At 34.5% G+C, this 27,827-nt stretch overlaps 1 protein-coding gene across 2 annotated transcripts; it reads right to left on the minus strand.

The window, feature by feature from the left end:
* Nucleotides 1-1,535: 1,535 nt before the first annotated feature.
* On the minus strand, nucleotides 1,536-10,100 carry SIKE1 (suppressor of IKBKE 1). Of its 2 annotated transcripts, none has more exons than XM_039356922.1 (7): nucleotides 10,002-10,100; nucleotides 9,455-9,616; nucleotides 9,242-9,347; nucleotides 8,465-8,607; nucleotides 5,141-5,254; nucleotides 3,107-3,254; nucleotides 1,536-2,386 (listed from the first exon to the last, which is right to left on the minus strand). In XM_039356922.1, exons 2-6 carry the CDS (start codon nucleotides 9,611-9,613, stop codon nucleotides 3,138-3,140), a joined length of 639 nt encoding a protein of 212 aa, XP_039212856.1. In that variant the 5' UTR covers nucleotides 9,614-9,616; nucleotides 10,002-10,100; the 3' UTR covers nucleotides 1,536-2,386; nucleotides 3,107-3,137. The 2 variants fall into 2 exon arrangements, with proteins under 2 accessions (XP_039212856.1, XP_039212855.1); XM_039356921.1 differs by having other exon boundaries at nucleotides 9,935-10,082.
* Between the last annotated feature and the right edge of the window lie 17,727 nt (nucleotides 10,101-27,827).

Below are 27,827 nucleotides of genomic sequence, written 5' to 3' on the forward strand. Positions count from 1 at the left end.
GGGATGGGACTTACTTTATGGGTGGCATGCCTATTTAATATTCAATAAAAAAATGGATTGGGCTTTTAAATCTCATATCTTAAGAATCTCTTTACTTAGGATTTGGAGAAAATATTATAAAAGTGATTTCAAAGTACCATTATGGGCTATACCTTGGCATGCGATAGAAGCAATAAAAAGAGGGGTTAAAATGGATATGGTGTCTTACAGACAGTTACTTAAATGGGATGGACAAAACTGGCAATTAAAATCACGGGAAGAGTTAGCACAAGAAAACTTTATTTATTCTTGGTTCCAATATAGGCAATTACTAGACAGATGGAAGATGGATTGTAAGGTGGGTTTTCTTAGAGAAGATGAAAATCTTATTAAGCAAGTGAAGGATTCAAGACAAACCCACATTAAGAGAATTTATGCGGTTTTAGTTGAATTGGATTCAGAAACGGAACTAATTAAAGATTGTATGATAAGATGGGCGCAGAATTTTGGTGAGCCAGTCTCATTGGACACCTGGGAAAAAATTTGGGTGAGAAATGTCAAATTTACACAAGCACAGAACTTAAGGGAGAATTTTTATAAAATGTTTTATAGATGGCACCTTGATCCACAAAAAATGTCTTATATGTACCCTGACGTGCAACCCAAATGTTGGAGATGTGGTTATAAGGAGGCTTCCTATTATCATATTTGGTGGTCATGCAGAGAGATAAAAGCATTTTGGATCAAAGTATGGTGGAATATCCAGAGAATTTTTAGAAGGAGGGTAAAATTTACTCCGCAATTATTTTTGTTAGGTATTGTTACAGATTGTGATACAAAGGAGGTTGTATTGATGTTAAATTTGATTACAGCCGCTAGGCTGTTAGTAGGACAATATTGGAAGAAGGAATCCTTGCCTACATTGCAGGAATGGTTTCTTAAAGTAGCTTATCTGGCGGAAATGGCAAAGATCTCGGCTTTCTTAAAGCAACAAACGCAAGAGAAGTTTTTTGCTGTTTGGGATAAATGGATAAAATTTATACAATTTAGATTGGGTATACAAAAATATTATATAGTTTTTTCATAAGTTTTATTTTTATATATATTATAGATAATCTTTTTATATATATAAATATAAAGTTCTTAATTTAATTTTTATTTTTACTTTTTAAGCCTATATTCTGCTCTGGGAAGCTCAGGGGGGGGGGGAAGGGGGGGGTTTGGGAGGGGTGGGTTTTGTTTTTTTTCTATATGTATTGTTTAGTTTTATTTTTTTGTATATGTTGTCTCTTGTTTTGTATTCTTTTTTCTTTTTTGTAAAATTTATAAAACTTTTAATAAAAAAAAAAAAAACATTGATATCAGTCAAATTTAAAATATGTCCAAAAACATCAAAGAAGAGAGAATCTATGGCCCTTTTCATTGAAAAACTACAGTTTCAATATCCCAAATTATCAACCATGATGGCTGGGCTGTACAACAACATCTAAATGGCCAATAGTTCCCAGTCCTGTGCCATAAATAATTCTCTATACAAAAGTGTCTTAGCGCAACAATACTGCTTCAGGACATTTATTTCAAGAAAATAATGAGCCAATATACATATTTAATAAGATGAGAGGTAAAGAGATTATTTTTAATTTACTGAATAGAATAGTCTGATAATGCAGCACCTCTGTAGGTAATTACATTTACATCCTACATGATATTTACAAAATAATCCAAAACATACAAAAAGACTGGGCAAATTGCAGTTCATTACAAGAGCTTATTGATCCTGAAGACGGCACTGAAGGCGTATATTTAAGGCATAACGCTGCAAAGATGCTAAGTTTGTTCAGCTGATTGCATTATGCAAATAGGGCCCACATTTTCAGATTTTTTTTATCTGCTCAGTCTTTAAAAGTAAAATTTTCAATGTGAGAACCTGAAAATACCCCAAATGAATTTGATCAATTAGCCTATTACTCCTTTCCTCAAAACGTATGGGGCAATAAGGAAACAGGCAAAATGACATAAATTGACTATTTAGTTATGTTCCTAAAACTTAGTTAAACCTTAAAGGACAGCAAGAATAAATATGCACAATACGTATAAATTCCATAGATTCTGTTTTACCATCAGAGAACAGATGCCCAAGAAATTTTAAGAGACATTTCTAATTTGTACACTTTAGAACAATATAAACAAATATTAGGTATATTTATCTTCAATTATCAATCTTTCAAGAAAAATAATTTTTAAAATATTGGCAGGTGCTTGCAAAAAAGTAAATTCATCTTTTACAGGATTAATATGTATGACATTTGTGCAAATGCCTACACACAGAGTAATCTTTATAGGATATAACAGACTTGTTTCCACGCATCTCTCCCTCTTGACATCCATGCACAGGGGCTTAATGTGGCTATAAGAAATTAGAAACAGATTCCTTGAACAAGTAGATATTGACAAAGACAGAAAAATAACTAATATGGTTATGCCCTTAATGGATTATCATATCCATTGAACATTCTAGGTAGGCAGACTTTGTTATAACCACAGAGACAGCTCCTGTGTGAAATAGTCATAGGTATGAGGACTCAACACTTTAGCATTGTGTGTTACTTTCTGTATTTGTTTATTTATTTTATTTATTAAATTTCTATGCTGCCCATCTCCCCTGCAAGGTGATTCGGATGGCTTGGTTGATATTAAAAAGTAGGTAATATGACAGTATATTTTTAAATGATACAATAAATGCAGTACCAAAAACAATGCTAGAAGCAGAAATTCTAGCATTTAGAGTAGGAGTGCCTAAGCTTTGTACAACAGTGTATCCTAAACATAATTAAGAACTGAATTCCAATGCAATTTAAGTCATACTAAAACTATCTTATTTGCTCACACTAGAAAAGTTAAGATGATCCTTGCTCTGTCCAACTGAGTTTTCTAAAATCATGGGTAACCTAAAGAAAACATTTATTTCACTCTTCTGCCTGATTAAGTAAAACAAATCTTAATCAAAGAAGGGGCCATTACAACATCCCTAACCCAAGCACAGAACGTACAATATAGTAACAGGCTTGGAATGGTTTCCAAGAGAAGACTAAAGGGAATTAAAGGAAAGCTCAGAAAGGAAGCATACTTATTCCTGCAGTAGTTTCCGATTTCCAGGATCAACTGTTCCAGGACTGAGGTTTTATAACTTGAGATGCAACATCAGGTAATTCTTGCCTCACTTCAACAGGCTCTATACTGATTGATAATAATTTTCGCAATTCTTTATTTTCAAGCTGAAAATTAAAAATAATGTGTGATGTTAGTGACAAGAAATAATATATTCATTCAGTGCCATAAAAATGTAATTTTGGGGACATCCATGATTACTTCCCATATATCACTCCTATGATCTTTCCATGCTGCTTTTTAAAAGATTTATCATCAATCAGATAAATGTCCAACACCTATAAGCACTGTGGCAAGCTGGCTTTTGTTAGCTAGCAAGACAACTTTGTGAGAGGAATTTTACTATTGGATGCTGGATCCAAGTCAATGTAATCTTTCTGGAACAAAGGATTGTTGAGCTCATCCTTGTGATTCCATAGCTGCTCTTCATGAGTAAAGCCCTGAAACTCATTTTTTTATGATTGGCTTCTGAGTGAAGTAGCTGAGAGTCAGGATTTACATCAAACTCAAACTCGCAAAGCAATCTTTATGGACATTAAGCTGGAAAGAGCCTTATATCTTAATCACTTTTTTGGGTTTTAAAAAATTTATTGCATATTGTAGAGATTAAGATTCTTCAGACTGGCAAAGTTTTTCATTAGGTGATAACTGTAAGTTTAATTTTAAAAGTTTTATATACGTGCTTGGTACATGGATTTTGAAAAATTAATAATGGATTAAGGGGCCAAAGGAATTTGGAACAATAGCTTTGAATTATTTAGAAGATACATTCTCATAGGAAAATGAAGATTGCTTTCATATTTTTATGACAAGGAAATCTTGAAAGCTAGATCCCAGAGCCAGAGGAGAAAGAAAGTGGAGCAGAAATCCTTATTGCAAAATTTTGAATAACTTTCAGTTAAACTTTTGGACAGAATGGATCAGATGCTTGATAAGATTGACAGAGCATGTCCTAATGAAGTTGTAAAACAAGAACAAGCTGCAGTGGATGTTTATGAAATTAATTTGGAGGGGGATTTGAATGTAATACAAATGAATCTGATGGAGACTTAGAGATGAACAAACATTAGGAAACTGATTTGGATATTTTTTTCTTCTGTATATACAAAAGAGCTCTGCTAAGATTTGAAAGCGCTTTTAAGAAATGACAAATTAAAGAATACATTTTATTTATGGATGTAAGAACCTATTAAAATTCTAAAGAAATTTTGCTTTGAAACACAGATGAATAGCAAATTCTCTCTGGAATTCTTTTTGGAAGGGTCAAATAATATTTTTTTAAAAAAACAGGGAAGCTTTATAAGTTTGTCTTCTTTGTTCAGGGTTAAAAGAAGAAAATACTGGATTTCCCTTACTGGATTTTTGTTGACAAAGATTGACAGAGTATTTACAATTTGTTCTTATATAGGAGATGAACTATGAGGATATGAGAGATTGTTTTATTTAAAGACAGTGATAAGCTATTAACATTGTTTTTAACCTACTGGGATTTTTTTTCTTTCTGGATTATTTAATTATTTAATACAACTTAAAAATCATTATTTAAAATGTTGCATGATTCCAGCTTTGTGAATTATTACTTTGCTTTCAAAGCTATCCAAAGCACTTGAAAGTAGGACGAGAAGTAATGGATGGAATCTAATCCAGGAGAGAATCAATCTAGAACTCAGGAGAAATTTCCTGACATTTAGAACAATTAATCAGTGGAATGACTTGCCTCCAGAAGTTGTGAAAGCTCCAACACTCTTTAAGAAGAGAATGGACAATCTTTTGTCTGAAATGTTATAGTTTCCTTCTTAAGCAGGGGGTTGGACTAGAAGATCTCCAAGGTCCCTTCCAACTCTGTTATTCATTCTCTAAACTATGAAGCTACTTCAGTCTGGTGCACGTAATAACCCTTAATAGAGAACAATCAGTGCTCCTTTGGATGTTGAAAAATCACAAATATATTCCTTTTCAACAATCCCACACTTCACAGTAATTCAGCACTTACCTCTAACTGTGCTAGCTTTTCTTGTATTTTATAATACTGGTCACTGTCAACATTAACTGCTTTTCTCATAACCTTTCCCATTTCACAGATCATGTCAATCTGACTCTCAATCTCCTGCAGATAGATTTTAAAACAAAATTATTTTCAATTAAAACACACATAAAACAAATGTTTGTCATGAACACAAATTAAAAATAATATTGTGAAGAAAGAGAAAAATGCTAGGTTTTAGGAATCGTCTTAATTAAATTCATATTTGTCAATAAGGGGAAATAGATGATATTGTAACTAGGCTTCAATAAATCTTTTACACTAGACCAGCAGTTCTCAAACTGTCGGTCGCGACCCCATTTGGGGTCGAACGACCATTTCACGGGGGTTGCCAAAAAACGCAGCCCGCCATTTTTTCCCCCTTTTCCTTAGCTATGCTACTCCCTTTTATTCTATTGGCTTTTGAAACGGTGCTGCAAGTTGTCTGCAGCGAAGGCGAGCTGTCTGGAAGTTTCCACCCCTCCCTGCTGAGCAACTACTAAAAATGTAAGTAAAAGAGGGCCAGGGGTGGGAGGTGGGAGGCTAGCGGGGGCAGGGAGGGTTGCTGGTGCACGTGGGGCCCGGCAGGTGCCTTACCTCCCTTGGGCTGGGCCAGCTGGTGGCCCAGCCAGTGGTCGCCCTGCGCCGTCGCTGCCCTTGCCAGCTACGCCTAGGCCGGTGCAGGGGGCGGCACCACGCATGCGCAGTGCTCCCGGGCAAGGAAAGTCCTTGACTTACGACCGGTTGGGTAGTCCTCGACTTATGACCGGTTGGGTAGTCCTCGACTTATGACCAGTTGGTGGTCACGGCATTAAAAAGGTTGAGAACCACTGCACTAGACTGAGTTGTTGAAATCTTTCAGTTTATAAAAATACCCTTAAATTTATTACAGAAAGTAAAATGAATGCCGCAGACAAGCAGTATACTCTAAACAATAATCAGTCCGATATAAGGTTGGAAAAAAGTACCGTATTTTCCGGCGTATAAGACGACTTTCTAAACCCTGAAAATCTTCTCAAAAGTTGGGGGTCGTCTTATACGCCCAGTCGTCTTATATGCCAGAATATATGGGTAGCTGTTCTCTGAATTTAAAGCCAATCTGCCCCCTAGTGGCCAGCCCTATTTTTTTTTTTTTTACAGAAATAAGCACTAACAGGACAAAGCATACAAAAATTCCATTTTTCTACATCGCCCATCACTTTATTCTTTTTCAGGAAAAGCAATTAAATAGTAGAAAACAGTAAGCTATATAAATTAAGGACATTACATCTACAAAAAAAAGAAACATTCGATTTACTTCTTATACCTATAGCAGCAGTCATGATTATATGGAAAAACTTTTTGATTCAGCAAATCACATTGATTAAGAAAGATACTGGTCAAAGGAAAAAGATCAAAGTGAAAATTAAGAAAATAGATGATGGGATCTACCAGAGAGAATATTTTAAAAAGAAACATTTGTTTGAATATGGTTAAAGAAACAGAAAAGATTCTGAATACATATGTCATTCTAAGAGAGATGAATTCCTTAAATAATACTGTATGCTTCCCCCCCTTTTATTTTATTTTTTGATATAAGTAATATAATACTGCTGGAATGGCCTAGATGAAGGAAATGTTTTAGATAATTTAAATGTGTCTGAATTTAGGGAAATTATAATGTATAAAAAAGAAAAAAATGTTTTGAATAAGACCTAAAGGATTAGATGACTAGGCACATTAAATGGAATATTTAAAGATTAAATATATTTTATCAAAATAATAAGAACTATATTATTTCAAGGTTTGCAAAGAAGACATTTTGGGGGAAAGGGAAAATCAACTAAATGTACTATGTGGATTATAGATTATAGAAACCAATTGTTAATGATTTTTCTTTACAAATGTAAACCCAGCAAACACACTGTTTACCGACTATTAAGTGATTTATGTTTTAAAAAATCAATAAAATATATGGGGTAAAAAATACCAGCTGAGTTCAGGAAGCATTAGGGAAGCAGTGGTGGGCAACACTTTCTAGCAGCAAAGGAATGGAACTCCTATTGTGCTCATCTTTAAACAGAAATTCAATATTGTACAGTATTTTCCGGCGTATAAGACGACTTTCTAAACCCTGAAAATCTTCTCAAAAGTCAGAGGTCGTCTTATGCGCCCAGTCATCTTATACGCCGGAATATACGGTATCTGTAATCAGAAATGTCCACCCAAGTCAAGAAAACTTTTAATGAATGTCTCTGGTGAACTCTAAAGGGCTAATTTTAAGTGGTGCATTTCTATTACATTTTATTTACAGTATACTTCACATTTTTAATATGCAGTACCATGACAGATTTGTGTCTTGGAACTACAGCAATTAAATAGGAACCAACTATTGCTATCATACTCTTTCTAAATGACCCCATCATTCTGCAATTCTGTTAAGATATATTTTAATTTTCTGGAAAACAGCTTTAAGACAGGCCTTATTATTATTTTGTAAGAAACGTATCATTTTGCCCTGAAATATTTCTAATAGGTGCTTTGCTTATAGAAGGTGGCCATGACCCGGTCTCACCATGCAGTACCAACATAGTCCATTTCCACTTAAGAGCTCAAAGAGACCTTTTTCTTCTTCACTGCAGTATCCACACATATTGCACAACCCCCAATTTTTTTTTTTTGCAATGCATGCATGCATGCATATTTGTATCCTCTTAGTAAGTATATTTGGTTCAGGATATAGGACTGCAACTAATATGGTGCTCCAATTATTAATACTGCACTGACTGTGTAACCATACATAAAGAACATTCATATTCTACAAGCTAGTTTTGTTACCTCTCTTTAGCTCCATGACTATTATTGTATACACCAGTTTAGGAGCAAACTGGAAAACAGGAAGACTCTGGATCCAGCAGACAGGCACCCTCTCTTATACATCTATTTTGCTTTCATGTTTTCCATTCCAAGAAAATTCAAATTTCCTGTGGTAAATGGAATGCCCTCTGAGGAGTCATAGCCACTTACTTTGAGGCAGGAATGTAATGAAATTTTGTAGTTTTTGTGGCATAAAAATAATTAACCATCCATGGTATTTACAGTTATTTGTTTTATAATAACTCTTAAGTTACTTCATGGCTCAGCTGCAATGCTTTCTCCTAGAAAGAAAAGCCACTTCTGAGATATTTCAGAGAACAGACTATTGAGGAAAAAGTGAGAGTCAAAAGCAGACACCATAGGAACAGAGCACAGATCCAAGCAACTCTCCTAAATTTATTTCTACTTTTTTTTAGAGAGAACATTGTAATTTCTTACCACAGACTGAGTCTGGTGTACTTGCAAAACTGATTGGGCATCCACATCTTTTCTTTTCATCATGAGCTGCAGCATATGTTTTCTGTATTTGCTCATAATAAGTTCCAGTGCATCTTGATGTTCTTCCAAAGAGATCCATAGCTCTGAAAAAAGAAGTGTAATTCCATTGTATAACTATATTGGTAGTATACACATTGGTCCCTACTATTTGTTTGGTTACACTTCCATTTCAAATTCTTTCCCTGATGGGAGAGCAGGGAAAGCAACTAGTCTTCTTTGATCAATGCACACTCTGGATTAGTATTTTATAATCAGGCAAATTTAGTTTGTAGTCTAATCCTATGCATTTATTTGGGGACAAATTTCTGTTTTTCACTGAAACTTATTATGTAAACGTGTGGCAGACTGTCATTTATATAACACAAGTTAATCAGTACGGTTACAATCGATTTTTCAAATAAGTTTCAGATTGAATATAATTTGAATAAAATTTGGGAAGTTGTTTGTTTTGGCATCCTTATACAACCAGCATATTATACCACGAAGAACACCAATAATAAAATGATTTTAAGCTGATATTTTTACATGGTTTGTTGTATGAATGAGAAATAACAAACTGAAATATGGCTCAAATTATATCCATTTTACCAAAGTTATTTGTCCCAGATCTCACATAACACTTCCAGTCTTAGAACATTCCTAAGATATTCTTAATTAAATCATTACTTCTATAAAAATAATTCTAGCTCACAGTTACTTAATTAGGACAATGCTCACCTCTATTTTCCTGTTGCAGATCTCTGATCTGAGTGTTTTCCTGAGATAAGAGAATGTGAGGTTTATATTTAGAGAGATCCTTTAGCTCAGCTGCATCTTCTTGATACTTGTAAAAGAAAAATGTTTTCTATGAGCCAGAGAACTTGTATACACAACAGCATCGATTAACCTGCATTGCCAATCAATTTGTGCCATTAACAAATCTGCACTCACCTTGTGTGAAAGAGTTGAACCAGCTTCTTTCATGGCTACTACTTTCTTATGCAACATAGTGGACTGATCAATGAGAGACTCAGCAGCATTATCATGATCTTTCAGTCTGTCCAGCAATGTCTTTGCATCTGTCAAGATCTTTTCTATTGTGCAGGCCATTTTCTGAGAAGACAGGAGAGAGAGAGAGAGACCCCAGATTCCAAGCTGACAGGATGCGATTTGGTGAGGGGAGGATTAAGAAATGAACAAAACCTTACAAGCATTTGCTAAGAGATCTAAGCTTACATCAGGTTGTAGAACAACCCTGAATAAGAAAGTGGGAAGATCGCGCCATTGTTGCCCCAATTCAAGGCTTTAGGCTCAGGTATTAGTAACAACTCAGGACAAAAACACTTTCTATCTTTGGCCTGTACGACTCTAAGAGCGGAGGGGGGGAGACGAAGGAAAGGGATAATGAGAAGGCTATTCCCGACCGCTCACCTAGAAATCCCGAGGCACCGCGTTACACCCCCTTCCCCGCGATGTCCTCTCTCTTCCGGGCACACACCTGTATGGCGGCCCAGAGCACCCGCTTGGCCACCCAATGCTGGATCTTAGCTGAAGGAAGGAGGAATGAGTAAGAAAACCGCTAGAGGGCGCAGAGGTCACGGGCTAGTCTCTGAACCATCGTCGTTTCCGGTGTAACGTTCGGTTTCTGAAACGAAGGACGTCACGGTTCTCCAAAGGCACTTCCGATCTCCAGTGATCCGGGTGAAGGGAAGGCGAAAAGGAGATACGAACGTGGAATTAATGTATACGCGCAGGCTGGGAATTCATCTGGCGTAGCCTGCGTTTATTAGTAGCGATGGGGGAGGTTAGTGTCTGTTCAGCAATACAATATCTCCAAAGTCATCGAAGGGCCCCCAAAGTAGCAGCCCCGGACAGATGTCTAAAGCGGACTAGCAATTGAGCCCGAGTAGAAACAGATATAATGGTTCTGATGTGCACTTGGCACATCAAGAGCAGAGTTAAAGTAACTCTTTAACTTTGGTTAAAGCTGCTGTCTTGTTCATTGACTAAACCGAAATGTTCTCGCAGTGAACTCTTGGTACATATGAACACAGAGGAAGTGGATTTCAGTGAGTTTTACTTCCAGGTAAATAGATAACAGAAATATAATTGTGCGTGAGAAGCTTTAAATTTATATGACAAATTTGTCTGCAATATTCTTTGGGATTTAAGCTGCTGTATTTTACTGTCTTTATCCCAAGTATGTAATAAGACAAAATATTAAACTGAATCTCATTTCAGATAACATTATTTATTAATCAAATCTATGAATCACCAGAATCCCAAAGGATTATCAGTTGCTTACAAGATAAAATACACAATAAACAAAATACAATAAAAGTGCATAAATAAAACTGAAAAACATTAAAAAGAATAACATTAAGTAAAACCAATGATAATCCAATCAAAACTGAATCGCAGCCCAAATGTTATTCAGAAGAGCTTGGTTCAAGTTGTTTTCAGAATGCAGTCAATTCCACCCAACTGATACGCTAGTCTAAAATTTAGTTCCACCACCCCAAAAGGAAGCCATATGAGCCTTAGCCTACTTCACTGCCCTTATGTGGGAGACAACTAGTAGCTTTTCCTAGGTAAGCTGAATTAGTTGGGCCAATTCCAATAGGAGAATCTGGTCCTACAGATATGGTGCTAAGGTATGTAGGGTTTTATAAATTAGCACTAGCACTTTAAATAGCATCCAGAAGCTAGTAGCAACCACTGTGGAGCTTACATATAAGCCATAAGCAAATAAAGGTATTTGTCTGGCTGATACTATAAACCAATTGCAGCCTCAAAGTGATTGAAGGCAGCTTCAGGTAGAATGTGTTACAGTAATCTAAATGGATGGTAATGAAAGCATGTGTAGTTGTAGCTATAAATATTGCCACTGAGTTACATCTGATATAGTTGTATCTCGGCATGGTGTATGTTAAAAATTCATCATCATCATCTTCAGTTGGTCCAAAGTCAATATTGCTGCTTTCATTCAATTTTTCCTTCACATTATTTTTGCCCAATTTTTGATCTTGGATTTCCCCATAAAGTCTATTTAGCATGGGAAGAAGAATCAAATCTGTTTTTATTAGACATTACACTCAATAGCTTTATAATTGATATATTGTTTGGAGAGATACTAGAGTTATATTTAGATCCTAATATCCATTAAATCAAAGGTGATATACATACATACATACATACATACATACATATCCCAAAATTGCCCAAATCAGAAAATTAACACCAATTGTTAGCTTCCAGTATTTAATACTTGATAATATGTAAGCTTGATAATATAGCTCCAGAGTCGAAAAACCAAATTGTCCCTCATTAATTGGTAATTTCATTTTCTGTAAATATATTCTTGAAATCAAAGCTGAAAATATTTTCTGGATATTTGAACATGAATTCCTCTCAGGATATAAATTAATGTGAGAATAATATTTATTTTGAGATCATTCATTTTCCCCAAAGGGTGAGTTTTAGTGAATTTCATTTATTCATATATATAAAAAAGAATCAATATTTTAAGCTACAAAATATCTGATAAATCCTATCTCAGAATTAAATGTTGTTTCAAGATAATGGCCCAGAATATACACTTCCAATAAAAGTGATCCAGAAATCCAAATCAATTTCATACTCTATTAAAACCAGATGATATTGGTGGTAATGAAATCAAAAAATACCGAGAAAATGAATTTTGATGTCCTTTCTAAGCAATAAATCTTAGTGACCAAATGTAACCTACAGTACCATCATATATTTAAAATAGAAACAAAAATATAAAATTTCTGTCAACTAAGTATCAGAGTAATAGTGTAGATAGATTGAATAATAAAAGTTATAACCCCTTAAAACCAAGTAAAGAAGGAAGGAGAATTCCACAGTTTGGGTGCTATTCCAAAAAGCATTTGTTCCATGCTTTTACCAACCTTTTGTGTCTTGGTGGCTGGCCAGGTAGAAGTCCTGTTCGTCAAATTGAATCAAAAGACAGACTGACAGCATGCATGGACACAACAAACACGTTCACTCCAAAACAAAATGTTTTTAGAGTGATTTGGTCTGGAATGTTCAGCCCCCCCCCCCTTCATCTGAATAACAGGTTCATTGTGGAGTTGAAGACCATAAGAAGGTTGTTGATTATTAAAATAAATGTATACTCCTGAGCTACTAGCTTTATGTTTGTGTGCTTATACTTTCTCATGCTGTATTGATTTGTTTTCCTCCTGTAACATTAAAAGCTGCGAAGTGCATAAATTATGTAAACTTTGTATATTCATTTGTTGAGTAAAATCAACTAAAAGTTTCTGAATAAATGTATACAAGACTGCAAACATACTATAGAAGAACTCTAGTGTAATATCTTGGTGTCTTGCTTGAGTTATATATGCTATAAATGCTAAGCATATATATTCCTGTTGGGAAATATCATCAAAGAGTCACTTCAAGGGAAAATGTCTGCCTTAAGGCTAGTCTCTATGTTTGTATAATAGCAATTGATTTAACAAGGTGCTAAACAATTTGTCCAGGTTAAAGTAAACCATTTTGCTTGCCTATTTTCCATCTTTTCTCTTTTAAAACAGGTGTGGCCTAAAGACTGGGAACATACATTAAATTATTACATGCTTAACCATGGTTTATAAAATAAAAACAATTAGTTTGTGCAGAATACTAAACCATAAACAACAGTTTTCAAGCTTGATTCAAGTTTGATTCACCCAGTACACATTAGGTCAAAAACTATACAAGTCTTATTATGATACAGCATCATGTATGAACCTGACTAAAATCTACCCAGATATTAAATTATCCTAAAGTACAAGGGTTAGAGACCACAATTGTCCAGCTATTGCTATGCATATTTATTTGAGAATTTTATTAAGCACTGAGGCTTACACTTTAATAAATTGACATATACTAAATCTATTAAGTCAGCCAGTAACAAGGCCAATCTCATTGCATTATGATATGGTTTGTTTTATCATGGTTTGTTGAATAAGATAACAGTTTTTGGCTTATACAATACACTAAGCCATCACCATGATTTATAATCTACAATAGCTGGGTTTCACATAATTCTAAGTTAAAACCAAGCAAATCACTGAGATTTTAGCAGCTGGAGTGTAAGCAATTAAATGAATCTGCCCAATACACATTCCTAAGATTGTATTATGTACCTCATTTCTAATAGGGTCTTCTTTCCCCACAATTTATATTATAGTGGCCTGTTCATGGAAGGAATGAGTTTGATGATGTAAGGAATGCTGTTTTTAAACGATTATGATGCCAAGAAACAAAAATTTGGCAAATTAAACATTTCTGTAAACAAAGATTTATAAACAGATCCCACTGCACTATGTTCTCATTTGCTGTTGCATCTGAGGAGTTGATATGGCAAGTATTTTGCAAAAAAAGATGGCCTGAAATCTCTTCATTGCTTTGACGGTAAAAGATTGTGCACAATTGTTCAGGTTTTTTTTAATAACTTGTGGGGGACAAACATTTTCTAAACAATCAAATATTTCTCAGACAACAATCTGAGGGAGCATTTCTTTTCTATTAAATATAAAAGCATTGCTTTGTTAGCTTGAAAATATGAATAAAAATATTTCTCATTTTGATTACAGCTCATAATTTCGTTGCTGAGTCCTCTGTGACTTTGTGTAGGAACTCTTTTGACCTGGTTCTGTATTAAATGCAAATGCACATCATGGATTGAAGAACAATCACAGAAGAATGTGACAGAAACTGAGTCATCTTTACTCAAAAGGCAAAATACATAAACTATGCTTGGTCTATGTTCTTATTTTATATAACTTAAACATGGTTTACTCAACCCAGTTTTCTGGGTCCCTGTGAACACTAATGGCTAGGTTCACACTATGCTAAAATAAAAGGTGATTAGTTTTTGGCTCAGTGTGTCAAGTTAGCACTGCTAAAGAACTAGCCCATTAGAATTTTTAATTTTATTTAACAATGTAATATGTCTTCTTTCCAGAAAAGCATTATCTGAAACAGTTCAAGTTTCTATATATGCTCTTCTTCATTTTTGTAACATCTCAGCAATTCTAATATTAGTTGTTTTGCTTAAACTTAGTTTGCTGACTAAACAGCAATTATTTGGGATTACACAGAGTATTTAGCCCAAACCACACTGTAGATTAATATATTGTATGACTTTTGTCACTGAGAGACACTTCACAGTGAGTTTCATAACTGAATAGGGATTTTGGTACAAACTGAAGACTCAACTAACTCAACCAGTATTATGAATCTTTGGTTCTGCAATTCTTGAAGAAAAGCAGTTCCCACCTGCAGTAGTCAGTGTGGCCAATGGGAGCAATAAGAATATCTCTAAATACCCAATTACCCACCTGATCTAATCATTACTGCATGTGTGCTCTTTGAAAAACTGACCTACATTTGTTCATGCTCTAACTTGTGCCATTTCAAATGTTTTCAGAAACCTAATCATAAAAACTACTAAACCCCTTATAGAGAAGCAGTGGGAGATAGAAATGGATTTCATTCAAATGAACTTTTTGTTGTGAAAGGCTTTGCTTTAGTCTTTCACAAAATCCTTGCAGAACTCTAGGGATCCATGGAACATAGTTTAAAACATCCTTCCTAACTCTCAGCATTAGTTGAATTGTACCTGATTCACTGTTCTTATAGTAGGTACTGTTTATAGTTGGATTGGTGTATTTACATGGTATGTCGACTCCTATCCTTGACCTGATAGGCCCTGGTTATCTATTTAAGTACCATCTGGAATAGTGTTTAATGAATTCCAGGCTGAGATTTGTCAATATGTCTTCTTATCTAATATTCTTATTTGTTCCTTTTCATAGCAGACCTTTCTATTCCATTTAAAACACATTCATTCCAGACATTCTGTAACATGGACTGGAAACTTCGTTACTTATTTGCTAACAGAAGATACTGTTACTGATTTGATGTCCTTGAAGCTTAATCCGACTTTGATCACTGACTGCTTTTTTCTTTATTTGTAATTACTCAGAACTATTTGTCTTTTAAAATAGTATGACTAAACCTTGAAACAAAAATTGCTCCAGCTTCAGACTGCAGGGATGTCCTTCAAGCTGATTTTTAACAAATTTTTGTAGAATTTGATAGCCTACCATCCTTAAAATAGTACAGAAAGTTATTTATTCATCACATTTCTACATCTGCCATCTCACATAAGTGAATCAATTAGAAATTAAATTATTCATGACTAATTTCAGTCCCCAAGTCCCACTGATTTCAATAGGTCTGTTCTAAGACTGGATAAAACATGGACTATTAAAACATAAATCATTGAATAAGCTACAGTTAGATTATTTGTACAACTATGTCAGTTAGCATCAAATCCATTTGATTTAGCAAAATATGTGAAGTGAAGTTAATAAATTTTTTCAGTTAATAATGGTGATTGGAACCAGAATATATATATATATATCATAAAAAACTAACAAACCAACACAGAATAAACAAAGAAGAGAGAAAAAAAGTACAGAAATAAAAAGAAATAGAAAGAAGCTTCAAATTCCCTTTGCAGCAAATATGATTACCAAATTATCTCTTAACACAGTAAAAAAACCCTCTATTTTTTTTTCTAATCCTCAAAAGCTCAAATCATAAGTGCATGTTTTCTGTTTCATGCAAAAAGTCTGCAAGGGGTTTCCAGTCAGCCATAGATGTAGATCCTGCCTCTTCTCTAATCAAGGAAGTCAACTGAGCCATCTCTGCAAGTTCCATCATTTTGAGCAACCATTTCTCTGTTGTAGGTAGTGTCAATTGGAACCAGAATTTCTGTCACTAAGTGATGCCATTGTAAAGTATGTCATGTGATCCCATCACTTAGCAACAGCAATCCCAGCAGTCCCTATTGCTATTGTCAAGCAATTACTATGGGCTATTAAAGAGCTTCTTCTGTCTTTTGCTTATCATACCCTTATGTAAACCAGAGGGAATGTAGAAAGTTGACTTCTCCAAATTTTCTCTGTTTAAATCCAACAAGCAAATAGTTTGAAAGGGGAAAATATTTTCAAAATAGCATGGTGTCATTGTGGGGAAGAATCAATTGTAGTTGTTGGTATTTTGATGTTTCAGTTGTAGCCATACTATATTACAATCGAAAAAGCAGACAAATGTGATTTATTTATACAAAATAAAAATTTACTAAGCAGTGTAACATTCAACTTTAAAAATATGTTGTGAAATTGATGTATATTCTTTCCATTGTTCAGACATAGCACTTTATGTACATACATCCATATATTTCCTGGCACTTTTGAAGAAATCTTTGTATATAGAAATCATAGTATACATCCAGAAATTTGCCTGTGTCAAACTAACCCATATCCATGAGCCAGTTTAAACATATTACTATTTATGAAGCAAAAATAAGTATTTTATGCATACTGCTTTCTTCTCTCTTTTGCTTATCGTATCCTTGTGTAAACCAGAGGGAATGTAGAAAGTTGACTTCTCCAAGTTTTCTCTGTTTAAATCCAGTTCGATTAAATCCTTATGGAAGTGTACAAAGTGAAAAATGAGGTTATGAGAGGTTAATGCTTTAATGCTTTTAATAACTTTTAGCCACTTGGCTGTGTTTTGTCAAATAAAGCACAAAGCTGTCTGAAGAAGAAAAATACAGATAGGAACAAACTAACTAATGCTTCCTCCAAAAGGGCAAAACTACTATATGTTGGGGAAAAATATGTAATCTGGTAGTGAACTAAACACACTAAACAGCTTTTCTCTATGTGCATTATAGAAACTGTATGGCAGTTCACATATAGAAACTGTATGGCAGGCGACAGAATAAGGCTCATCAGTCTCAGTAGTTCAGATGTTAAAGTAAATTCATATAATTGATTTTACTTCATTATAAAATTAACAATGTACTTATTACAACTTATTCAGGGTGATCTCCAACTCAAAACCATGTTTGATTTTGACATACTTTCTTCTTCATTCTGCTGTGTCATGTATTGATTGTTTTTAATGAACTAAACCAAATAAAACAGCAATGTTTGGTGTTGTTTAGTCAGTCTCTATTTATATAACTGTATGATTCACATGAAGCTCTATTAAGATTCAGTGGTAAAACTAACAAAACTCAGAAACTCAAAAAGGATGAATCTTCAAAAAGCTGTTTTTATTGTACAAAATGTTGTGCAATTCATATATTATTAAAATTATCACATCTTTGTTGATCTCATTAACTCCACCCAATCATGACTTTTTCAGTCTTCCCTTCCTTTCCATCCAGTCACTCTTTGTATATATATTTTGGGATTGCATCCTCATTCATTCTACATGACCAAACCATATTGACTTCATCATACTGGTAAATTACTTTTGTATTAACACATTTGTTCATCACTCACTCATTCTTGATTCTATCTCTTTTTTTGTTACTACATATATTTTAAGTACCCCATTTTGATTTAATGTTTATATTTCATTTGATAAACCCAACTCTCACTTCCATAGAACAAAGTGGGCAGAAGCATACTCATAGACAGCATTTCTTTTGCTTCTGACAGTCAGTTATTCCTCACAACAGACTATATGTTACCTACTACCTTCCTATAGAATTTGTACATCTTAAAATTTCTCCATTTCTGTACATTTTTCCAAAGCTGAAGAAAGATGAGCAAAAAGGACTATTGTGGTAAATAGTGTTTGCATATGCCTTAAATATGTCCATGCTAAATGAGGTCTCACTAAGTGTAATTAAGTGAGTACAAACTTCAGATTGAGGAAAATGAAAGGAATTTTAAAATTGTAATCACATATTCACAAATGAAACTATATGTGCAAAATTAAGCACACGTATATGAAAGAATGTGCCACGGAATTAAATTTACAAAACAAAGAATCAGATTTATTGGTTGCATTAATGCTTTCATGGACAACAGTTTGGAAGGAAATTAGGAATCTGGTAGCACCCTTTTCAATGTATCTACTTCTGAGTAGACCTGCATAGAATTGCATTGCATGTCTAGAATGTGTAACCTGTGAATATTTTAAAAGAGCTTTAAGAATCAAATATTCATTCCACTGAATTTCATTTTTCCAGCTAATTTAGAACAGGGTGACTTTTCAGATGTTTTTGAGTTCAACATCTAGCATATCTAACCAATTGTACTTTTACTTCAGTGGAGGACCACAGGCTGTTTACCACTGAGGTAAGAGGAAAGATAGAATTTGCTTTAAGCATTACTTACTTAATCATTACTCAAGCTTTTACATAGATCTCAAAGTTCAGTAAGCATGTTCTGATTGTGACACAAATACTGGCAACCATGTATTGATAGAACAAGCATGCCCATATAAAAGTGAATAGCTTTTGAAATGTGTGGTTTCATACAGTTTGATGATGTTTGCCTTTTTTCCAAATTATGCTTAAGCTAGCAGCTTTTGAGTGATGTTTCAGGTTTCCTTTTCAAATCTAGAGGTACAAAAGAACAAAGTATTTTTCCTGAACAGCTTACAGTTTAAACAGAGAAACAGTGTACTACATTTCCTGAAAATGCCATTGCATAATAATTAAATATTCCAATCACAGTATGTACACGTACTGTTTTTCTGTTGTTTAGTTTTGCACAGGTAGAATCTGAATGTACAGTAAAAATGATAAATTAATTCACTTTGCAACTTCAGAAGTTTAGAAGCTATCGTTTCGTAGTGTTTCCTGTGGCAGCTAAAGGAATTTTCCAACTGTCCACCTAACTAGTATGCCCATTGTGACTGGACTCGCACACATGGCTGTAAATCATAGCTTGTTTTACTTAGTATAAATTTAGTGCATTGTGTAAATCCTGCTAATTGGGGCTTAGTCAACAAATCAAGCTTCAGAAAACGTTTGAGTCAGTCACATGAAATGGTTGCCATGTGGGCAATCACAAGTATCTAGCTACCAAAATACAAACAAAACTTTGATCTCTGACCCCTCCCCCATTTTATTCTTTCATAATGTTTTGAAAGAATCTGTGAGAAAGACATTGGAAACCCAGTATTTTCCTCTGTAGCATACTACCATCTTGTTTTTTAAATTAAAAGAATCTTAAAAAGTAAAATAGAAAACTTGTCTGAGTGCCAAGAAGCATTTCTGGCAGATTATGGCAGACCAGGTTCAAGTCTTTTTTTATGTTAAATCATTGTATATAGCTAAAATGAATATTGTTTCAGTGTCTTTTCCCCTCAAACCTATCCATGAGGTACAAAGACAGTCTATACTATGACATAAAATATCCACTGAAACATAATAGAACACAGTTCTATGTTTTAAATATATCTGACTTCTCTCTCTCCTCTTAGTTGTGTTAATAAAATTTTGAAAAACTGAACTGATCCCTTCAAACTGAACACAAATATAATTTCAGAATGACTGTATCACATAGGATTATTGAGAAATATGAAATTAATTTTTAAAGATTATAATTTATTTAATCACATATTTCTGACACATTGCATGAGTTCAACAGAGCCAAAAGTGTTTTGTTTCATTTGAAAAATACTTAATTTAGTGTAAATTCAGCCATTCTACTAAAAAGAATAAGGCATCTATGTAGATTTGCTGTAGTTCTGTAATTTTCTAAGAAATGTATCCTTCCTGAATTTCCTGAATAATTCTATCTATACTTATTATAAAGTTTATGCCCATTCTGGGACCAAAACTGGGACTAAAAAAAATCCAGAAATAGCGTTTCATGTTCATATTAGTTAATTACTCTTCATAAACCTGGGAAGCATTTTAGCATGGTATTGTTTATGAAATTAATATTCCTTGCACTGGTCAAACAAAGTTCTCCAAGATGAATTTTTTTAAAAAAGCTTATGCCTTATCTTTGATAAATGGAAGAATTAGAAATCCATCAACTTAGCTTGCTGACAGCTTTATTCTAATCTATTTTTTATAAAATGCTGACAAAATTATAATTTTACAGTAAAGTGTGAGTATTGATCTACACAGCCTTTACAGAAAACAGGCATGAAACTGGATAAATACTTCAAGTACTTTTGGAAAAAGTCGGTAAGAGCTGAGAATCCTCTCTAGCACCATGCCAACTCCCCTCCTCTGTTCACATATTAGAAGTATTCCCTTGTTCCTATCATCTTCCCATTATCTCCAGACATCCCCATTCTGCCCGGATGATCCCCATCCTTCCAGAACAGTTTTGTGGTTGGGAATATTTTTTACTGGCTGACTGACAGCATTGAATATAACTCTGAGTGTTTTAAAGCTTTAGAATCAGCAGCGTTGCATCTGTTTACAATGGAGCATATTTTTATCTACTGTGCACTTTAAGGAAGTGCAGACATTCACCCACAAATGATTAGGAAAATCTGGTTCTTTAATTTTTGACTCAAGTGAGTCAACACTTCAATATCACGTGGTTCAACACTTGCTGCAGCACTGGAACAAACATTCACAATTCCAACAAGCCAAAATCAAGTGGTTAAGCCAATTTAATTTAATTATTTACCACTGTTGTATTCTGATACTCCACTATAACAGGAGGACTGTATAATGTAAGAAAGGACACAAGTTCTATGTCTCACATTTATTAAATATTGACCAAATGACCTTGTAATGAGTCAAAAATTTCAGTAAAGCAAATGGATCATAAGAACCAACTTTACACTGAAGATAGAGCACTGGTCCTTTAAGTCAATTATCTGAGTTCTCATACCACACATCCATAATGTGATTTGCTTGTTTGGGCTCAGCATATTTGTCATTTATCCACTTACATCACAACTCTCTTTCAGGTCAAACAGCATAAGGCTAAATGCAAAAAAGAGGTGAAAAAAGAAATTAAAAGAAAAAAAATAAAAGTAAAAAACCTCTATAAGTAAATAAGTATGTCCCTCAATAGCTTCCTGATAAACCATCTCTGCTTCCACAATGTCTGCATATTATTTCATACATTGACTTTAAGTCTTTAAACATCTTTCCAGTTTTTTTGGACCATTTTGTAGTTTATAGTTGATAAGAGGAAGACCACAAATTATTTGGTCTTCCCCTTATCAACCAAGGTACTTTAGCAATTTGATATTCCTTTCTTCCATGTGGACAATCATTTCAAATTGTTTCTTTTGTACTAGTGTAGATTTGCACTCAATCTACATTCATTTGGCCCCAATTTATTCTAACCCTAACCCTAATGGGCTTTTGCTTCTATATAACAAAATGGGCAGAAACAAGCTTTTATTTATAGCATTGTAATTTTATCATATACAGCCCGCATCTGCATAGCTACAGAATATATAATAGAATAACAGAATTGGATGGGATCTTGGAGGTTTCTAGCCGAAGACCCTATACCAGGGGTCTGCAACTTTGACAACTTTAAGACTTGTGGACTTCAGCTCCCAGAATTCCTCAGCCAGCTATGTCTTAAAGTCTTAAAGGTATAGACCCCTGCCCTATACCATTTCAGACAAATAGTTGTCCAATCTCTTCTTAAAAACCTCTATTGGAGCACCCACAAATTCTGGAGGCAATTCGTTCCACTGATTAATTGTTCTAACTATCAGGAAATTTCTCCTTAGTTCTAGGTTGGTTCTCTCCTTCATTAGTTTCCATCCATTGCTTCTTATCCTGCCCTAAGGGGCTGCCAGAAAGAAGAGGGGGTCAACCTATGCTCTGAAGGATGAAAGGCTGAATCAACCAGCCAGTGAAAATTGAAGTGCTAAAATGCAGCCAGCCAGCAGTCAGCAGAATTAGCCTGCAATAGTGCACTCTAACCACTACGCCACCACAGCAAGTGAATCTGGCTTCCCCATTGACTTCAATTGATTGCAAAAGGGGATTACCTGACTCTGGGACCTGCAACTGTCATAAATATAAACCAGTTGCCAATCGACCAAATTTTGATCATATGACCATGGGAATGCTGCAACAGTCGTAAGTTTGAAAAGCAGTCATAAGTCACATTTTTCAGTGCTGTTGTAACTTTGAATGGTCACTAAGTGAACTGTTGTAAGTCGAGGACTATCTGTTCAAGATTCCAACTGTGGCCATCTATTCATTAACATAGGATAATCTATTGCTCTATTAGGAAATTCTTGCTTATGTTTTTGCTTATGTTTAATCAATCCCCCCTTTCTGAAACCCCTTTGTTTGAAATACATTAATGATATATTCATCATCTGGACGTACAGAAATGAATCTATTATCAAATTCCATCATGAGTTCAACAGTTTCCACTCCACAATGAATCTCAACCTCAACTTATCTATGCAACAAGTCCACTTTGCAACAAGTCACCATAAATAAGCCATGTTATAAAGGAAACTCTAGATAGCTGGGAATACTTAGATTCCAAATGCTTCCAATTTCACTTAAAATGAACTACCAAATCTATCATCTACAGTCAGGCTGTATCCTACAACTGTATTTATTCTAACCCGTTTAACAGAGAGAATAGAATAGAATAGAATAGAATAGAATATCTTTATTGTCATTGTGTAACTCACAACGAAATTAAGTGCTGTCCATAGTGCACATTACACACAAGTAAAAACCACAAATAAGAACATACATTATATACACACATCCTTCACATTCTATTCACCATTGCATTGCCCCTAATATTGCACTTCAATGTTGCACTATACAGTGGTATTTAATATGGTTACAGTTCTGGGATAAAAACTATTTTTCAGCCTATTAGTCTTTGTTTTTATTATCCTGTACATCTGCCAGATGGTAATCGTTCAAAAAAAAAGAATGTCCCGGATGATATGAGTCTTTAAGAATATTTTGAGCTTTCCTAAGACAACGGGAACTATACAGTTCATCTGGGGTGGGGAAGGAAAGGGCAGCCAATAATCCTCTGGGTGATGGTAATGACCCTCTGGAGCTTTTTCCTATCTGCTACTGATGCTCAACTGATGTAATTAAACCACGCAGTCAGAAAAACAAACAACTTACCTTACAAGATCAATAAGCAAATCAATAGAGCCAAATCAGTTCCCAGGGAGAACCTATTTAAAAACTGATCACAGAAACAGAACACCACCGGTTGTCGTCTACAGCTCACAACATAAACCATTCAAATACATTATTAATAAGCCACTATCCATACTGAAAAAATAGCACTATACTTTCTGCGTATGTGAGTATAGCAGGCTCATATTTTTTAATACAACTACACAATCTGAAGCAGAGTCTCACTAGCAATAAGAAACAACACAACAATTACCCTATGAGAATTAGATGTTGCAACCAAGTAGATGTCTACTTTGTTTCCACTGATATTTTCATATGCTTTTCCTCTAATGTGATATACTTTATACCATCATCAGTCACCACCCAAGGCATTGTTTTGCAGACTTCAAAACTACCATCTTTATAAAAACAAAATTTTAACAATACCATTGAGCAAGAGATTACTGAAATCATATTAAAAGGTTTTAGGCAATCTCAAAAAATAAACAAAATGTTCTTTAAAAAAAGCATATTACAAGTTGTTAATTGATAAAATGAGGGCAATCCGTCTCACATGTAACCTGCATCTGTATAACGAGTCTTGTCACAATTAAAATTCTACATCAGTCTAGCCACTCTATGCACCAGGAGATTTCATAACTTACTATAATTTGTTGTTTGGAAAATGTGCTACTGGATTCCTTCTGATTCTCTACCCCTAGCCCTTGGTCTTTTTATTTTATGTAACTATAGTGTTACCTTGGATTCCAATCTATGGAGCAGCCAAGAACAGATTTTTATCAACATCCATTTGGCAATCACTCAAATATTTTAAGACGGTAAATGAAATTTTCTTATAGGCCCATTTCTATTCATTTTACCAGTTGACTCAGCTTTCCATCCTTCTGAGGTCAGTAAACTGAGGATCCAAATTGTTGGGGGCAATATGCTGACTCTGTAAACCACTTAGAGAGGGCTATAAAGCACTGTGAAGCGGTATATAAGTCTAAGTGCTATTGCTAATTGTTACTTATTGTTAAAATTATTTTAGTTGTTTAAAGTTATCCAGTTCTGAGTCTTTGATGATATAAACTGGGGTGCCTTTTGATAATTAACTTTCTGGGTGTGGAGCCCAGCGGCCTTCCAATCCCAGGAAGGAGTCTTGGAGTGAATAATGAGCAGACTAAATAGCCTAGCACCTCCATTTGAACTTCATCCCAGATGCAAGTGAAGAGAAAGTCTTTTAAAGAAGTATATGTGAGCTTTGGTCTCATCTTATTTTTATAGTTAAATAATTTATAGTTAAGAGTTAAAACATCAGTATTTTGCATGGGGGATAGTGGGAGGGAAAGGGACAATGATTTCCCAAATTACTCTTTTAAATGATAGATTACAGCTGGATTCTTGGGGGGTTACCAAGACCAATAGATTAGGATATAATTTAATTTTTTTGAAAGAAATATTTGTAATGAAAAACAACAACAAAATGACCACCAGTAATCAGTCTTCAGTAGCTGTGGAAAGGCTGCTACTTTGCTGAGATTTTGCCCTGGGTTTAAATGTTTGACAAGAGCTTTATAAATGAGCAGGAGAGGTGGTTTATGTTTCATTAATGAGGCTGATAGTGGTTAATTACCAAAGTGGCTGTAAACAAATCCACTACCAGATCAGGCAAGAAGGGTCAGTTAGGCAGAGAAAAGATCCAGCTGGACTGAAAGAGTTCTCATTAACTCTTTACGTACCAAATCTAAGAGCATCATTCTATTGCCTATTATTGAAAGAATTCAGAAGCAGTCACATTACAGTGAACACATGGTGAGTTCAGACACCAGAATCTTTTCTAGAAAGTAAGGAAAGTAACTTTTAATATGGTAAGTAAGGAAAGAAAATTTGTGAAAAATCAGTCAAAACTAGCCCTGATGATATTACCTAGTTTGGGTAATGAGACATCTGCAAGAAAACAACCAAGCTCAGAGAGCAGCAAGGAGCCCTCAGATCAAATCTCTGAGATGAGGTAGCCTGGAGTTTACATTTCCCTTTTTCAGAGAAAGAGGGTTTATTTATTTATTTATTTATGAACTAACTAAATTATTTTGAATTGAGATCTCAGCCCATTATATTTCTATTCTGCTACAATAGGTTCTATAATAGGTTACATTTTCATGCCTCACTGAAAATGGGCAATAAATTCACTGCCACTACTCAAAATGTTTCTCTTTCATTATACTTCATTAACATAAATTCAAAGTATCATATAAATAAAAAAATCATAAAAACTGAAACAAAAAGATAAAACACTCAACTTTAAAACAATTGCAAAAATAAAATAGCTTTGAGAACCTCTTTAAAACAGGCAAAGGAAGCTATTTTATTGTTTAGGTACCTCCACTGAAAAAGCCAGTTCTCTTGTCCTCATAAATCCTTCTTCTAGCAAAAAGATAATAAAGAAAAGCTTCAGAACTCAATGCAGGTATCATGAAAATTCATAATGGAGAAGAAGAAATGGTTAGGTCTCTATTTAGAAGTTGAAAAGAAAACACTTTTCTCTGAGCCTAGAAACAAATTTCAACTCACCAAAGAAACCTATATAGAGGACAATAAAAAACAAATACAAGTAATCTCAACGTATGACCACAGCATATGACCCCAAAATTTTATATTGTTAAGTGAGAAATTTGTTAAGTGAGTTTTGCCCCATTTTATAACTTTTCTTGCCACATGTGTTAAGTAAATCACTGAAGTTGTTAAATTAGGAACATGGTTGTTTAGTGAATCTGTTTCCCTATTGACTTTGCTTGTCAGAAGGTTGCAAAAGGGGATCACATGACCCCAGGACACTGCAACCGTCATAAATGTGAGTCAGTTGTCAAGCATCTGAATGTAAATCATATGACTATGGGGATGCTGCAACGGTCATAAGTGTGAAAAATGGTTATAAGTCACTTTTTTCAATGCCATTGTAACTTCAAACAGTCACTAAGTGAACTGTTGTAAGTTAAGGACTACCTGTATCTGACTTTTTCAGAAAAAAAAGAGGCTAGTAAATCAGAGTTCATAGTAATCAAGATTGTGTAGCTAAGCAGTTATGTATGTTGAGGTTTCAGATGGCTGTCATTTAGTGTCATATTACCCAAAACAAGGAGAGGAGAGTGTTTATAATAGATCAGGGGTGTCAAACTGCCGGCCCAAGGGCCGGACGCATCAGACAAAAGCCATGCCCACCCCATTGCCAACAATGGCAAAACAGACCCAATATGTTGCACAACATCACATGACATCGCGAGTTTGACATGTCTGTAAATAGATGCATAATAATACAATTTCTTATAATTGTATGTGTCTATCTATCTATCTGGGAAAGGAAAATTAACTTAGGTAATAAGAAAGGGTTCTTTTACCTAAAGAGAGGTTGCAGATTAATTTTCTATGTCTTGTGGATATTCTTTCCAAGTACTCGGACTTCAAACAAACAAACAAAATATCAGGTAGATGTTCAGATTGTTTTTGCCTGAAATATAGAAAATACATACCTCTAATAGAGCCAACCTGATAGATAGTTCTACTCTTAAAAAGAGCTTCTCATCTCCATATAGATGTGGATTATAAAGACCCTAAAGTCTGAATAGTTATTAGGAGATGAAGACTAGTGTGTAACTTATCAGATAGTAGAAATTTACCTCACTGTCACATACTGATGTTTCAACTGTGTGTTCCAAATTTAAGGAAAACACCATGTTTGTGAATTCTGTTAATATGGTTGAATTAGCATTGTTTTATTTCCTCAATGTTCTTGGTTTACACCATATACCAAACCATAAACTAGCCACAGGGGGCTCAATTTATGTAACATGCCAGGACAAAATATGACTAGCTAGCTTGCAATATGGTGTGTCACCCAAAAAGAACCTTAAGGCCATTAGTCACATAATTGTACCATTAGTCACATAATTGTATCCTAGTGCAATTATTCCACAAATTCCCTCTCTATAGGAACACCACTTAGAGCGGGGCAATACTGTTGCTCTCACTCCCTTAACAGCTGGCTTCAGAGCAAAAGGGATGATTACAACTTCCAAAAAGAAAAAGATACAGTTTCAGAGTGAAACACTCAAGTTGAAAAAAATAATATTTTTAATTTGTTATGGAAAAAGCATCCTCACATTACTTTGTAATTTACTATTTCCATATAATGTTGAATTATGGGATTTCAAGCATTTTGGTAAGGATATCGGTACTAAAATAAAGTCTGTTGAGGTTAGTGGGCCTTCCTCCTAAGATTATAAATTACAACGTCAGTTATCATTATTTTAAGTCCTATGTCTAGTACAAAATACATGAAATTGCTAGTTTTCAATTGTTTTGCTATTATTT

This window comes from Crotalus tigris, unplaced genomic scaffold (assembly GCF_016545835.1).
Source record: "Crotalus tigris isolate CLP2741 ecotype Arizona unplaced genomic scaffold, ASM1654583v1 scf7180000018838.1047803, whole genome shotgun sequence".
Taxonomy (NCBI): domain Eukaryota; kingdom Metazoa; phylum Chordata; class Lepidosauria; order Squamata; family Viperidae; genus Crotalus; species Crotalus tigris.